General features: G+C 39.1%; 1 protein-coding gene across 4 annotated transcripts in view; it reads left to right on the top strand.

Moving 5' to 3' along the window:
• Positions 1 to 14,794, top strand: part of agla (amylo-alpha-1, 6-glucosidase, 4-alpha-glucanotransferase a) — a 30,141-nt gene extending 15,347 nt beyond the window's left edge. For all 4 annotated transcript variants that reach the window (XM_073876436.1, XM_073876447.1, XM_073876441.1 and 1 more), the window contains exons 16-34: positions 15 to 170; positions 416 to 566; positions 2,063 to 2,187; positions 2,479 to 2,600; positions 3,418 to 3,543; positions 4,284 to 4,414; positions 5,895 to 6,031; positions 6,984 to 7,117; positions 7,285 to 7,460; positions 7,660 to 7,762; positions 8,412 to 8,637; positions 8,770 to 8,881; positions 10,964 to 11,099; positions 11,218 to 11,330; positions 11,421 to 11,632; positions 11,830 to 11,927; positions 12,010 to 12,097; positions 12,191 to 12,324; positions 14,175 to 14,794. In XM_073876436.1, coding sequence (XP_073732537.1) covers positions 15 to 170; positions 416 to 566; positions 2,063 to 2,187; positions 2,479 to 2,600; positions 3,418 to 3,543; positions 4,284 to 4,414; positions 5,895 to 6,031; positions 6,984 to 7,117; positions 7,285 to 7,460; positions 7,660 to 7,762; positions 8,412 to 8,637; positions 8,770 to 8,881; positions 10,964 to 11,099; positions 11,218 to 11,330; positions 11,421 to 11,632; positions 11,830 to 11,927; positions 12,010 to 12,097; positions 12,191 to 12,324; positions 14,175 to 14,292 — 2,598 coding nt within the window. In that variant the 3' untranslated portion in view covers positions 14,293 to 14,794. The remainder of the gene's footprint in view (positions 1 to 14; positions 171 to 415; positions 567 to 2,062; positions 2,188 to 2,478; positions 2,601 to 3,417; positions 3,544 to 4,283; positions 4,415 to 5,894; positions 6,032 to 6,983; positions 7,118 to 7,284; positions 7,461 to 7,659; positions 7,763 to 8,411; positions 8,638 to 8,769; positions 8,882 to 10,963; positions 11,100 to 11,217; positions 11,331 to 11,420; positions 11,633 to 11,829; positions 11,928 to 12,009; positions 12,098 to 12,190; positions 12,325 to 14,174) is intronic.
• The last annotated feature ends 407 nt before the right edge of the window (positions 14,795 to 15,201 follow it).

The following is a 15,201-nucleotide window of genomic DNA, read 5'->3' as shown; positions in this document are numbered from 1 at the left end:
GTTTCTGCTATCAGATCTCTGTTGTAACGGAGGAGCGGTTCTATTGCAAATGGAATCCTCAGGCTAAACCTTCGTCCCCCTCTGAGGTCAACTTCCAGTCGGGAATCATTGCTGGAAAGCTGGCCCTCAATAGGCTACACCAGGAACTGGCAGCAAAAGGCTTTAACCAGGTGAACTAAATCCCAGATCCCATGGCCATGAGGTATATTCAGGTTTGTTTATATTAACAAACATTTGGTATACCATGCAACGTGCTAACTAGTGTACTGTAAATGTAAAGCAGTGGTGTCTTGAAGATGTTCAGGTACGGTATCAATGTTATAGATTTAGGTTTCCCTAATGCTCAGTTGAAACTTGTGCCAGTTAAGCTTTTCATTTGAGGAGGTGCACATCAATAATCTATGCATTTTTCAAGGTGTTTGTGGACCAAGTGGATGAGGACATTGTGGCCGTCACTCGGCATTGTCCCAGTACGCACCAGTCTGTGGTGGCTGTGTGCCGCACTGCTTTCAAGAACCCTAAACACCATCACTACCCAGATGAGGTTCCACCAATGTGCATCCCTGGTACGTCAGAGATTCACTGTTTCTCATGAGAGATTCTGAACTTTTTTTATTAAACCACTCTTATATTAAAGGAAAACACCACCTTTTTTCAATATTTGACTATGTTCTTACCTCAACTTAGACGAGTTAATACATCACTATCTTTTTTCAATTCGTGCACTTAATCTTTGTACAGTGTGTCGTCAATGTGTTTGCATTTAGCCTAGCCCCATTCATTCCTTAGGATCCAAACAGGAATGAATTTAGAAGCCACCAAACACTTCCATGTTTTCACAATTTTAAGACCATTACATGAGTAGTTACACAAGTAAGTATGGTGGCAAAAAAAAACGTGGCCATTTTTTAAGCGGAAAAAAAAGTAATTTGGTAGTAATTTGGGTAAGTGAGGTAAGAGCATAGTAAAATATTGAAAAACTGTGGTGTTTTCCTTTAAAGGACAAGTTCGTGTTTTACACCTAAAGCCCTGTTTTCAGATTGTTTATGATAAAATAGAACGGTTTTGACTGAAATTTGGACATATGATGCTGTCCCGAGAATTTCCGGGTGTTTGTTCTATCACCTCCCACCTCTACAATGGGTATATAGGTGCACTGGAACAATCCTTTTCTAAAATGCATTAAACTTTGGTTTACAAAGACGTGAAACTCACAGAGTGGTCAGGGGTGTTCACTGATATGCTCACACAATAATCGCTGCAAAAGATGCTTTCCAACAGGTTTTATTGTAGTTTTTGTCCAACTCCATTGACTTGTATTAGATGTGCTGTGTGTTTGTATTCTTGCAATTGGCAAAGGCGGATTATCGCCACCAACTGGGCTGGAGTGTCTATTATTCAAGCTCTCAACGGAAGAATGTACGGGTGTGAGGCGTTTGGAAAAATAGGTCCACAAGTTTACAACGAATGCTAAAACACCTGTTGGAAAGCATCTTTTGCAGCGATTTTTGTGTGAGCATATCAGTGAACACCCCTGACCACTCGCTGAGTTTCACGTCTTTGTAAACGAAAGTTTAATGCATTTTAGAAAGGATTGTTCCAGTGCACCTATACACCCATTGTAGAGGTGAGAGGTGATAGAACAAACACCCGAAAATTCTCGGGACAGCATCATATGTCCAAATTTCAGTCAAAACCGTTTTACTTCATCACAAACAATCTGAAAACAGGGCTTTAAGTGTAAAATACCGAACTTGTCCTTTAAAACCCATATAATGGTAATTTTGTGGAAGTATTTTTTTAAGAAATATTTTATTTTAAGGCTAATGGTCACTGTAAAGTGAATTTTTGGGAGGGTTTTGTGTAGTAGTTTAAAAAATAATAATTTTGTGGGCATAAATAATGACTGAATTTGGGTGAACTGTTTTTTAAGTGGATCAAGTTTGTAATATAGATACACTGCGGATTACTGCTTTTTTACCGTCTCTGTGTTCGTGGTCTTAATTACATGAGGTGAAGCCAAAACCTTGACAGATCTCTCAAAACAAATCCTCTCTCACAGGTAAGATAGAGGAGGTTGTGCTGGAGGCGCGTACGGTGGAGAGGCAGGCGGGTACTTACAAAAAAGATGAGAGAAGCATTAATGGCATGCCTGAGTACACAGTTGAGATTAAAGAGCACATCCAGGTAAGAGCTCGTAACCTGAGTAGAGTAAGACTGCTTTAATTATAACTGTCCCAGGCTGACACAATAGACTTCACTGAGAAATGCTCGACCCCTACCCTGCGGTTGTAGCACCACAACTTTTAAAGATCTCTGGTTTCATCTCAATGACTTGTTTTGGTAATCCTCCTCTTTCCTGCCTGGCTGTAAATGTCTGCCGCCTGGACTTGTATAGCCTTTTGATTGACTATAGTGTCAACACTGCACGAGTCAAAGTTATCTCTGAGCCTCAGTGGGTTCTTTGTTTGTGCTTAGCTGAAGGACAGTAAGGTGGTGAGACAGGCCGGCGTGACGTCTCGGGGACGCAGCGAATTTGTACAGGAGATCGTGTTCGAGCGCCTCACGCCTGGAAGCGTCATCGCTTTCAGAGTAAGTCTTCAAAGGTTTTATTGAATTGACTCAGAATTGTCAAAAAGTAAGTTGGCTTTTGAATATTGCCATTTGAGGTTCACCCTGCGGCAGACGTTCTCAACTGGTTTTGACAAATAAATAATTGGTTAATTTTTTTGCATTTGGAGTATTTTTTCTTTGCTGTACAGAACACACCTATGGGTCACCAGCTGACAAGAACCACTGCCTTATGGCAACATTTTGACTTTCAGCATTGAATTAAAGGAATAGTCTACTCCTCTTCAACATTAAAACATGTTATTACCTTAACTAAGAACTGTTGATACATCCCTCTATCATCTGTGTGCGTGCACGTAAGCGCTGGAGCGCGCTGCGACGTTTCGATAGCATTTAGCCCATTCATTCAATTGTACCATTTAGAGATAAAGTTAGAAGTGACCAAACACATCAACGTTTTTCCTATTTAAGACGAGTAGTTATACGAGCAAGTTTGGTGGTACAAAATAAAACGTAGCGCTTTTCTAAGCGGATTTAAAAGAGGAACTATATTTTATGGCGTAATAGCACTTTTGGGAGTACTTCGACTCGGCGCAGTAACACCCTCCCTCTCCCATTATGAGAGTGAGAAGGGGAGCGGACTTTTCAGGCGAGTCGAAGTACTCCCAAAAGTGCTTACGTACACGCACACAGATGATAGAGGGATGTATCAACAGTTCTTAGTTAAGGTAATAACATATTTTAATATTGAAAATGAGTAGACTATTCCTTTAAATCCAGACGTTTATTTTGTATAAGAGGTGAGGTGGTTAACATCTGAGTGCCTTTCTGTTTCAGAGTAAGTCTGGACCCCAAATCCCAGGAGCTGGTCGGTGTGTTGAGGCATCATCTCATTCAGTTTAACCCTTTATATAAAGCGGGCAGTCTTCCTGATCAAAGCACACCTGATGCACTGAAGACCCCACTTGCACAGTGAGTTCAGAGTCGTTTCAGCCTTTCTTTTCAATAAACTTTCCACATTTGAATACATTTGTGAATGAAAGAACCCTGAGTAGTTTGACTTCCATTCAGACAGCTATTTATAAAGGGGTGTTAATACCGAATTTTAGGCATGCAGAATTTCCTGTAACTGGCAGAGCATAGAACTGATTGCGCATAGAACGCTTAGCGTAACAGTGTGAGGTGAAGCCAGCGCAAAGTTCGAGCGGCCATCTTGGTATGCCCAACCGGCAGAGGGCGTCATTGACTTACATTCAAAATCGGTTTACAGCGTATCAGTTACACAAGATTAATTTTTAGGATATGTGTACGTAAATTAATTGTTAATTCTGGTGTTATTTGCAATGTTTATGTTTTAATTGGGCAGGATAATGGATTTATAAAAAAAAAGTTAAGGTGAGTTTGTCTGCTTCATTCTGTTAATGACACGGGTATAAATAAATAAAAATATTTTAAAGACTTAACAAACAAAATGTCCCCCAAAAGAATTATAATTTTCTAAATAAATGCGACATATAGTCCAGTGCGACTTATGGATGGTTTTTTCCTCTTCATGATGCATTTTTTGACTGATGCGACTTATACTCCGGAGCGACTTATAGTCCGGAAAATACGGTCTAGTGTAAATACAGGATCTGAATGTGTTTTTTCATACAGCATTGTTTTAATATTGAAAGTAATGGAGAAGCTTTGTCTAATTTCTTCTCCATCAGGATTATGTCTAAACTGACTCTGGCTGATTTGAATGTGCTACTGTTTCGCTGTGATGCTGAGGAGAAGGAGGACGGAGGAGGCTGTTACAACATCCCCGGCTGGAAATCACTTAAATATGGCGGACTGCAAGGTACAGGGCAGACCTTGGTTAATCAAATAAATTTTACAACCTTTTAAATTAAGAATTTTTTATTTTATAAAAAAAGACATTGCACTGGTGTGTATCTTTAGACAGATCAATGGCACTGGCATATTTAAAGATCTATTTGTGCAAGTTATTTTTAGTTGAGACAGCTCAAACATTTGTTTTAGTCTAGGACTAGCCTTAATTCTTAAGTCTGTAAAACAATGGGTAAGTTTTATGTAAGCAATAAGGTACGAGAGGCTGTGCTGTATCGTGAATAAGTAACGGCTGAAGGGCGTTGTTAGGCACGACGCGAAGCGGAGTGCCTGCAACCCCTTCAGCCGTTACTTATTCACGATACAGCACTTGCCTCGAGTACCTTATTGCTTTTATAAAACGGTTACCACACAATATTAAAGTAAAAAAAAATATTAGTGCAACTTTCATGAAGTTAAATCAATAAAAGCATTCCTTCCGCTAGAAAAAATAGTCCCTGACTGCGAACAACAACATGAAAGCTCAAATAAAAACAACAAACTGTTCTTAGACTTTGTCTCATTATATGTTTATGTGTTGCTAAGGGTGTTGCTAAGGGCGCAGTGATATTAAATAGAACCGTTGGGTGAAGCGGTCATAGCAGTGTTTTATTGTGAATAAAGCACACCTATTGACCAATCAGAATCAAGGATTGGAACTAACCGTTTTATAATAAAGCAATAAGCCCCAAGAAGCAGTGGGTTACCAGTGCATTTTATAACAGCTAAGGGGCGTTGTTAGGCACGACGCAAAGCACGACTTTCCCCATCAGTGTTATTTTTTTTCAGTTGCCACCCAGTTTTAGTTTAACGCCTTACAGAAAAATTATCTTCTTTAAATAAACATATCAAATGAAAGAACAGACCATCCGCTTTCAAACAACAAAAAGTTTCATCCTACCTTTATTTGTTCTTTTATCACCTCTCAAATTTTCAGCTAAAAGTGGAGATAATTCAATTTTTGTGAAGAACTTTTGTAAGAGATCAGATTCAGAGCCTTGATCAAAACTTACACGACGGTGTTTTTACTGTTGAGTGAATAGGTCAGTGTTTAAGTTGGGTAAGATCGCCACCCAGTGGATAGCGGAAATATGAATGTGAGGTAGAAACTCCTCAGGGAGCGTTTTATCTTTATTGCCGAGATGACTCAACAATATTTATTGACATTTATCTGGATATCGCCATAATTGTGCAATTGTAGACAAATTAAAAATATGATTAAAGACTCTGGTGTTTATTTTCATAAATCAGTACGCAGCAACAGTGGCGCCGTGATACTTCGGTAATGCCGTCTGAACTGTGGGTTTACCAGGGTATTTTATCACGGCTTAGAACGCGTTTCAACCAATCAGAATGAAGAACCCAAACTGCCCGTTTTATAAATTATACTTTGTATTAATACTCCACTCACTTCATCCTGTGTTTGTTTTGGTTTCGTGTCACTCACACAGGGCTAATATCAGTAATGGCAGATATTCGACCCAAAAATGATCTTGGCCACCCGTTCTGTGACAACCTGAGGCAGGGGGATTGGATGATTGACTACGTGAGCAACAGGCTGATGTCCCGTGGTGGCACTCTGACAGAGGTGAATTTGTTAAGTGATCAAAACTCAAAATAGGTGCTATTTAAAGCAAATCATTTTACAGATTCAGTTGGGATTAAAGGAAAACACCACCGTTTTTGAATATTTTACTATGTTCTTACCTCAACTTAGACGAATGAATACATCCCTATCTTTTTTCAATGCGTGCACTTAATCTTTGCACAGTGCATTGTGAATGTGTTAGCATTTAGCCTAGCCCCATTCATTCCTTAGGATCCAAACAGGAATGAATTTAGAAGCCACCAAAAGCTTCCATGTTTTATCTATTTAAAGACTCTTACATGAGTAGTTACACGAGTAAGTATGGTGGCACAAAATAAAACGTGGCGATTAAAAAATCGGATAAACAATAAGAACTATATTGTATGGTGGAAGAGCACTTAGTTTGGAGCACTTCAACCTGGTGCGCAGTAACATCATCACTTCTGACTACTCCCACTCTCGCTCAAACTTCCGTCAATTTTACTGCGCCTGAGGTCGAAGCGCTGCAAACTAAGTGCTCTTCTGCCGTACAATATAGTTCTCATTTTTTATCTGCATAAAAATTTGCCACCTTTTATTTTGTGCCACCATACTTACTTGTGTAACTACTCTTTCATATGTAACAGTCTTTCAATAGGGAAAACATGGAAGTGTTTGGTGGCTTCTAAACTCATCTCTGTTTGGATCCTAAGGAATGAATGGGGCTAGGCTAAATGCTAACACATTCATGAAGTGCTGTACAAAGATTAAGTGCATGCATTAAAAAAAGATAGCGATGTATTAATTCATCTAGTTAAAGTAAGAACATAGTAAAATATTGAAAAATATTTTCCTTTAAGACCTTTGAGGAAAGTCAGACTTTACGACATGTTCCATTTAAACATTTGAGTCAAAATAAACCAGGTTTAACTTTTATTAAGCAGGGTTTTGGATTTCTTTGAACTTTTTTTAGGTGGGTCAATGGTTCCATGCTATTTTTGCATACCTGAAGCACATCCCTCGCTATCTCATCCCATGTTACTTCGATGCCATCTTGGTAGGGGCCTACACCACTGCCCTTGATGTGACTTTCAAACACATGTCAAGGTGGGTGTCTAAAGACAACACACTGAATGCCTATCCTGATTCCTACCGTATTGTGACAGTCGACTCAACAACACAGTCGTTCACAGACTAAGTAGGAATGTGAATTAAATAGGTTGCTTAAGTGTTTAATTATTGGGGGGTATTTAAAGATTCTGTCTGTGTGTTAGTTTTGTACAGAATGGCTCAACTTTCGTAAAGCTTCTGGCTCTCGGATCGGTCCAAATGTGTGGCGTAGGTCGATTTCCAGCTCTTCCACCTGTCTCACCATCCCTGAACGATGTGCCCTATCGTATGAACGAGGTCACGAAGCAGAAGGAGCAGTGTTGTGTCTCGCTGGCTGCAGGTTTGCCTCAACAGTAACTTTTCAATCAGTATTATTACAGTGAAATTGCTCCGACCACCAGAGTAAATTAATGGTTTGGTGGACACTGGATTGCTAAAGGGTTGTGTGTTTAAATTAAGGTCACATGTAAGGATGTTTCTCTTCAGCCATTTTTTAACTCATTGTTTTTATTCTTTCCGATGATTTCGTACTTCCATAGGTCTGCCTCATTTCTCTGCTGGGATTTTCCGCTGCTGGGGCAGAGACACATTCATCGCTCTGAGGGGACTTATGCTGGTTACCGGCCGACACCTGGAGGCCAGGTATTCATACATTCAGTCGCATGCCCGGATGAAAGTTACTTAGGGGTGGACGGACACCTTTATACACCTCCCAATTTGATTTGATATCAATTCGGGGAGTCATGATCCAATTCCAATTTCTTATTATAAATTAAGATTCTGACTTTTTGTAATGCTGCGTTTAGACCAGCCGCGGTAGAGGCGTCAAGCGCAAGGGATTTCATTGTCAAGTCAATGTAAAGACGCGTTGACGTGAATGAGGCGTTTAGCGCGGTAGACGCAATTCCGCCTCATTTGCGCATCTTGTTCGCACGAATAGCGCAAATTAAGCGCGAGTTGAAAAATGAGAACTTTGGCGTAAAAATGCACCGCGTTAACCAATGAGGAGCTTGCTCTAGTAGTGACGTAATTACAGGAAGCGAGCGGAGTAGCAGAAGCCCCTCCCATGACACGAATTTCCGCGTGAATGTCGCAATAACTAGAATTTCATGCGCGGCTTTCACGTGAGAATGAAGCGAGTACACTCATAATGTTCAAGCTTCCAACTACGCGCGGTAGACACGAATTTGACACCTCAAACGCGTCTGTTGTGAACCCAACATAAGTCACAATGCATTGTCAAGTTTATTTTCACCTCACCCCTAACATTCTTCCGGCTAACTCCTCACAGGAACATTATCCTTGCATTTGCTGGTACTCTGAGACACGGCCTGATCCCCAACCTGCTAGGAGAGGGTGTGGGTGCGCGTTTCAATTGCCGTGATGCCGTTTGGTGGTGGTTGCAGTGCATTCAGGACTATTGTACTATGGTGCCCAACGGGACTGACATTCTCCAATGCCCCGTGTCTAGGATGTACCCCACAGACGATTCTAAACCCCTCCCGCCTGGGACTGTGGTAAACCACTTATTTACACTCCATAATAAACTTAATATTCTATATAGTGCTTTGAGGATTGTCAAATTGTCTGCTTTTTTCCCAAAATTATCAATTAAATATTTAAAGCTGTTAAATTTGCTAATGTCACAGGAGCAGCCGCTACTTGAGGTGATTCACGAGGCAATGGAGCGTCACTTGCAGGGTATGGAGTTTAGAGAGAGGAACGCTGGACCACAGATTGACCGCAACATGAGGGATGAAGGTAAAGCCTACAGTTTAATTTCTTGCACCATAGACAACCTGATATCACGAATTTCCGTGGTATAGTCACAGAATATTTATCTCATTTATTCGTGTGATTATCACAGATCTTCGCATTTTTTCGTGTCCATACCACAGATTTTCTTTTCCGTTTCAGTTTCAAGTATTGGCTACACAATTGTTTTTTCTATTTTCTTACCATTGTCGCTTGGGTTTGGGGTTAGAACGACTTTCTGTTACATAAAATGACATCCTAACCCAGTGGTTCTCAAACTTTTTCAGGGTGCGACCCCCCTTGTGTACAGTGCATTTCTTCGCGGCCCCCCAAAGAAAATTTATGACAAATTTGTGCTAAAATTTGTAACATTTTAATTAAACAAAACATAAAAAATAATTCAAAGTAGTGCTGTTGGTTAGTAGCCTTATATTTCTTGGTTTAATTACACAGAATTCATGATAAATTAATGTATTTTATAAAATCTCATAAAACTGGGGCCCCCCTGGCACCATCTCGTGGCCCCCCTGGGGCCCCGGACCCCAGTTTGAAAACCACTGTCCTAACCCACACCCAAACTCTAAGGGCGCACTCACACTATCCAAACCGCGCTCCGGCGCGTTTGACCCCCAAAGCCTGGTTTGTTTGACAAGTGTGATCGCTCTGGTTAATCGCGCCGCGGCCGGGTTGCAGAGGTGGGCTGGAGCGCAGCTCACTTGGGCTCAGGTGCAGAAGGCTGTGGTGTGAGTGCAATCGCGTCTGAGCGCTATTCAAAAGGTGAAGACGTCAGTTGTGCGACCACTCACCTTCATCTGCCTCCGTAAAAACCTTTTGATGCGCGCAGCGGGGTTACGTGAATAACCGAGCTGCGCACGTGACAGATCAACTAAGCAATATGATGACATGTGAAAGGGCTGTCTGTAATCGCGCACCAAACGACTCCGAATAAAAAACACAGACTTATCATTACGGTGGGTTCAAGTGTTAAGAGAGCGCTTTACTTCCTGTTTTTTTTTTCAAAACAATTGCATCTTTATGACGAAAGTGCGCCCGGGCTCGGATCAATAAAAGTACAGTGTGAGTGATTGCATCTGGGTGAGTATGGGAGGGGTGACAATCGCGCTGGGGTTTGGTTTGGTTTGGATAATGTGAGTGCGCCCTAACCCTAACGCCAGGCGACAGTTGTTTAAAAATCTGAAAAAAATTTTTATAAACTAGGGCTGTCAATAGATTAAAATATTTAATCTAGATTAATCGCATGATTTCATGAGTTAACTCCACAGTTAACCAAACATTCACTTCAGATATAACAGATTGTAGGTCCTACCTGCATGAATTCTTGTCAAAACAGATATTTTTAAAACTGTAATTTTGTGTAGATGTCTACATATCGGGTCGCGCACTTGTGCCTCTGTTTGCATGCGAGGAAGATCGTTTTTGAGTCTTGTCGCTTGTCGCTCTTAATAACCCTTTTAACATCAAGCAAGTCCTGCAATTTATTTTTACATTTCTACATGCTTTAAAAGCGAAACCAAAATATGCGGATGGAGACCCATCTTTGCATTAGATCATTTATGACTGTACACCTCTCATAAAACATACAAATAAATATTTTTAGATGTTTAATAACTATTTAGAGGATTGTATTTGCTAGACGAGAGCTTAATGTTCTTATTTTTAAGACAGCACGGGTCACAGTAAGGCTGCGTCCTAATATACCCAACTATAGGCTGGACCAAGGGTGTTGCGTTAATCACGTAATACGTAAAATACGTAAAATTAGTGGCGTTAAAATGAATTGGCATTAACGCATTAATTTTGACAGCCCTAGTATAAACCAATAGTTAAAGTGACATCCTAACCTAAACCCCAAATCTAACCCCAAACCCAAGCGACAATGGTTTAAAAATAAGAAAAATAATTGAGTAACCAATACGTGAAACTGAAACGGAAAAGAATGTCTGTGGTACGGACACGGAAAAATGAGGAGATCCGTAACAAAAATTTGTTTTAACGGAAATTTGTTAAAACATGTTGACCATATAATGTCTGGATTTTTTGTTGAATCTGTATCCCAAATCTTCTCAGGTTTTGATATAGTGGCCAAGGTGAACCCTGACACTGGCTTTGTGTACGGTGGAAATCGATTCAACTGTGGAACCTGGATGGACAAAATGGGAGAGAGTGAGAGAGCCCGCAACAAAGGCATCCCAGCTACTCCCAGGCACGCTCTGAAATCTCTTATATATCATATTTATGAGACACTGTTTATGTTTATATCTGTCTTGGATGCCCTTTCGCCGTTGTAATCACTCAATGTATTTTTTTTATTCCTCATGCAGGGATGGTTCAGCCGTGGAAATAGTTGGTCTGTGTAAGTCTACCTTACGCTGGCTGGTGGAGCTAAACAAACAAGGGCTGTTTCCATACAAAACCCTGAACGTGAACAGAGATGGTGAGCTCATTGTCCACTTTGTATATTTTATGTACTAGTGTTTATCGAACACTACTGAGTCACTGAGGTCACGTTTTATCACACACGCAGGCAAGCAGCTGTCTGTGTCCTATGAAGACTGGGATAGAAAAATCCAGAAGAACTTTGAGAAGTGGTTCTATGTGTCCCAGGACCCGGACGACCCCGCCGAGAAGCACCCTGAGTTGGTTCATAAGCGGGGCATTTACAAAGACAGCTGCGGAGCCTCCAGCCCCTGGTGCGACTACCAGCTCAGACCCAACTTTACCATTGCCATGGTGGTGGTAAGAAGTCATTTTGATCGACAGCTGAGCTTGTGATTACGGGTTGAAGAGTTGGATTTATTCATCTTTGGTGATAATTGTTTCTGTGCCTCTGGTTGTTTAAATCTCGCAACGTTTGGCCTATCATTGTTGATCTCTCGAGACTGCCCTTTTAATGAATTTGGATTCAAAGTTATTGGTAAATTTCCTCTTCCTAGGCTCCAGAGCTGTTTACGGTGGAGAAAGCTTGGGAAGCCTTGAATGTTGCACAAGAGAAACTGCTTGGACCTCTTGGGATGAAAACCTTAGACCCAGAGTAAGATTTCATGTTGATTTGTCACCTTACCTGATTTATAATAGATTGACAGTGGTGTTTGACTGTGTATCGTTTTAAACAGTGACATGGTTTACTGTGGAGTTTATGACAATTCGCTTGACAATGACAACTACAACATCTCCAGAGGCTTCAACTATCACCAAGGCCCTGTAAGATCATATTTAGTTCTTCATCAGCACAATTTCTTCACAGGATTTAAAGATTTCTTATCTTTCATTTTGTTTCTCATTTCACCTCATTAGGAGTGGCTTTGGCCGATCGGATACTTCCTCCGTGCCAAGATCTATTTTGCTAAGAAGCTTGGTAAAGACACTTATGAAAAAACTGTGTTATTGGTGAAGAACATCCTCTCTCGCCATTACGTCCACATGGAAAGGTAAATGTACAAGTTTAGTATACATGTGCTCAGAAACAGAATTTAATGTGGATGATATTATGTGGAATGGATACTATATAACAAAATGTACTGGATAGAGGGTATGCTTCACTTTGACCACACAAGAACCCGCCCGGTTGAGTGGCAAACGTTCAACAAAATGGCTGGTTTTTGTAGTGGGTGCAGCTTAAATTTAATTGAATTAAATTCAATTATCAGCTTAAATTGAATTTAGTTAGACTTGATAGCAGAGGTGGACAATACTTGGTTACATTAGTTACATTTTCCAAGCATCTTTGCTTTATTAGGTTGTTTGTATTGGGAAAAATGTTACTTCACTACATTCTAAAGGATATAATCATACTGTGTATTCTTTAATATTGCATATTAAAATGTATTTAATACCTAATTACATTAAAATTGTGTACTTTTACTTTTTTGTAAAACAAAAACGTATTATTTATTAAATGTAAAAATTATGATAATATGCTTTGGAATGTATGTTTACATAAAATACATGATAAAATACAAATACTTGAAAAAATATGTTTAAGTAGAAAGTAAAACCTCTGCTTGATAGTGACCTTAACAACTTATCAACCGACCTGTGGACGACGTTGGCATGAACGATCAATTTACTTCTCCTTTCTGTGTTTTTAGTCAGTCTGTAAAATGATAGCTCTGAATTCTTGTTAATCTGTTAGTACAGTCTATCGCACAACAGCTTTTTTCCCATTTCGACACATTTTCACTGTGTTTTCGTCGATGTCACACTGTACTCAAATGCTGCCGCTCTGTCTTTTGCCACTCAGTGGGCGTAACCGCAGTCCCTCTCGTCGACGGTGACGTCATGTGCATACCCTCTATAGGGCTGCATCACAACTAATCGTTTGCAGAATAAAAGTTTTTGTTTACATCATATGGATGTGTGTATAGTGTATAATAATTATGTATATATAAATACACACACATGCATGTATAAAATTTGTATATATTAAGAATTCATATATAATATAATTCTATAATATTATTTATTTTTGTCAACGATTAGTTGTTATGCAGCCCTAGTACTGATAGCGAATGAGATGTACACACACTGTAAAAAAACTGCTGGAATGCTGCATGCAAGTTAAATCAAATGGTTATGGAAATCAATTGACTATTTTAAGTTTTTGACTTGTATGATATAACTTATAAACAAGTTGACATTATTTAACTTAATTTGTTAAGTTAAAGTAAAACAAAAATGTTTTATCAATTTTTTGTGCAGTTTTGCATGATATTCATTAAACTAAATATTCAGTAAACTAAATTTTTATATATAATTAAATGTTAATAGAATTGTGTTAAAGGGCACATATCATGAAAATCTGACTTTTTCCATGTTTAAGTGCTTTGATTGTGTCCCCAGTGCTTCTATCAACCTAGAAAATGTGAAAAAGATCAACTCAGTAACTTAGTTTTGGTAAACCATTCTCTGCAAGCATGTAAAAAAAAGGTCATTGAAATGTGGCTCCCCTTGTGATGTCAGAAAGGGGATAATACCACCCCTTAATCTTTACTATCCAACCACGTCACTGCCATTTAGTGCAGAGATCAGCTCATTTGCATTTAAAAGGACACTCCCGAAAACGGCACATTTTTGCACTGCACAATATGTATTCTGGTGACACCAAAGATTTATTTTACATCTTCAAAGTCTTGTAAAATGTCCCCTTTAATATGTTGTACTTAATGTATAGGATTAACATACAGTAAGCCATAATAATCTGACCTGCAGAGTATGTCATAATGTTAATATGCCATTAGAGTTTAAAATATCAAAGATCCTTTATCTTTTTTTGTCTCAGGTCATCCTGGAAGGGTCTGCCAGAGCTCACTAATGAGAATGGGCAGTATTGTTCCTTTAGTTGTGAAACACAGGCCTGGTCTATTGCCACTGTGCTTGAAGTTCTTCATGATCTGTAAGCTTGGATGTCCCCTGTTTGTCTTCCACAAGTGATCTTGTTTGTGTGCTCCTGAGCTATATAGGTTACTACCTGGAGCCAATACAGACAGTTTACCTCACTCTTCAGTCTAGTCCCAGTGTCAGTAAAGCATTACTTTGTTCCTGATGTACCCCTCCCTTCGTATCATGCAGTTAAAACTGTAGCAACTTCTTTTGAATGCTTGAGGCTGATGGTTGATCATAATGTAATGGATAGTCATAATGCTGTGTTGTTGTTTGTTCTGTCTGTCTGGCACATTTCCTGTGTTTCAGTGTCTAATATAAATAATTTATTAGGTTAGTGTTAGGTCTTTGTCCTAATGCTTTGTTCACAATTATAACTTTCACATTTGTTTTAAGGTTAGGAAGCGTTCTGATGTTAGAAACTAAAAAATAAAAGATTTTTATGTGCATGTTCAAGATGAGTGATGAATTAGAAAAATGATTGTAGAAATAAATGTGAAATAAAAAATATTTAAAGAGTGAATGTCTGCAACGTATTGGTTTTACTTCAGAGTTTATAGACATTTTAATTTATTTTATTTAACATTATTTAATTTTATTTTAACAGTATATTTCCCCAGAATTTCCTGAAATTACCAATAACTAAAACAATGACATTTTTTTAATAATTATTTATGAAAATAATTTGAAAATTGAAATGAAAATTTATGATCCACAGAATCGGGTTTTATTTTAATCAAGGAGGTTGCACATTAACAATATTTGTCACAAACAGCAGCTTTTTCTGTAACTTCAAAGGGTTTTCTGCAAAATGATATAAAGATATTGCATTTATTCCACTGGTTATGGGGACAATTCAAATGTTTTTAGGCAGAAATTGAATACAAAAAGGGTATTATTCCTCCCTTCAGTTGGAATAGAATTAC

Source organism: Misgurnus anguillicaudatus, chromosome 2, assembly GCF_027580225.2.
Source record: "Misgurnus anguillicaudatus chromosome 2, ASM2758022v2, whole genome shotgun sequence".
NCBI lineage: Eukaryota > Metazoa > Chordata > Actinopteri > Cypriniformes > Cobitidae > Misgurnus > Misgurnus anguillicaudatus.
The sequence above is the reverse complement of the archived record's forward strand: the minus strand, read 5'-3'. Positions and strand labels throughout refer to the sequence as shown.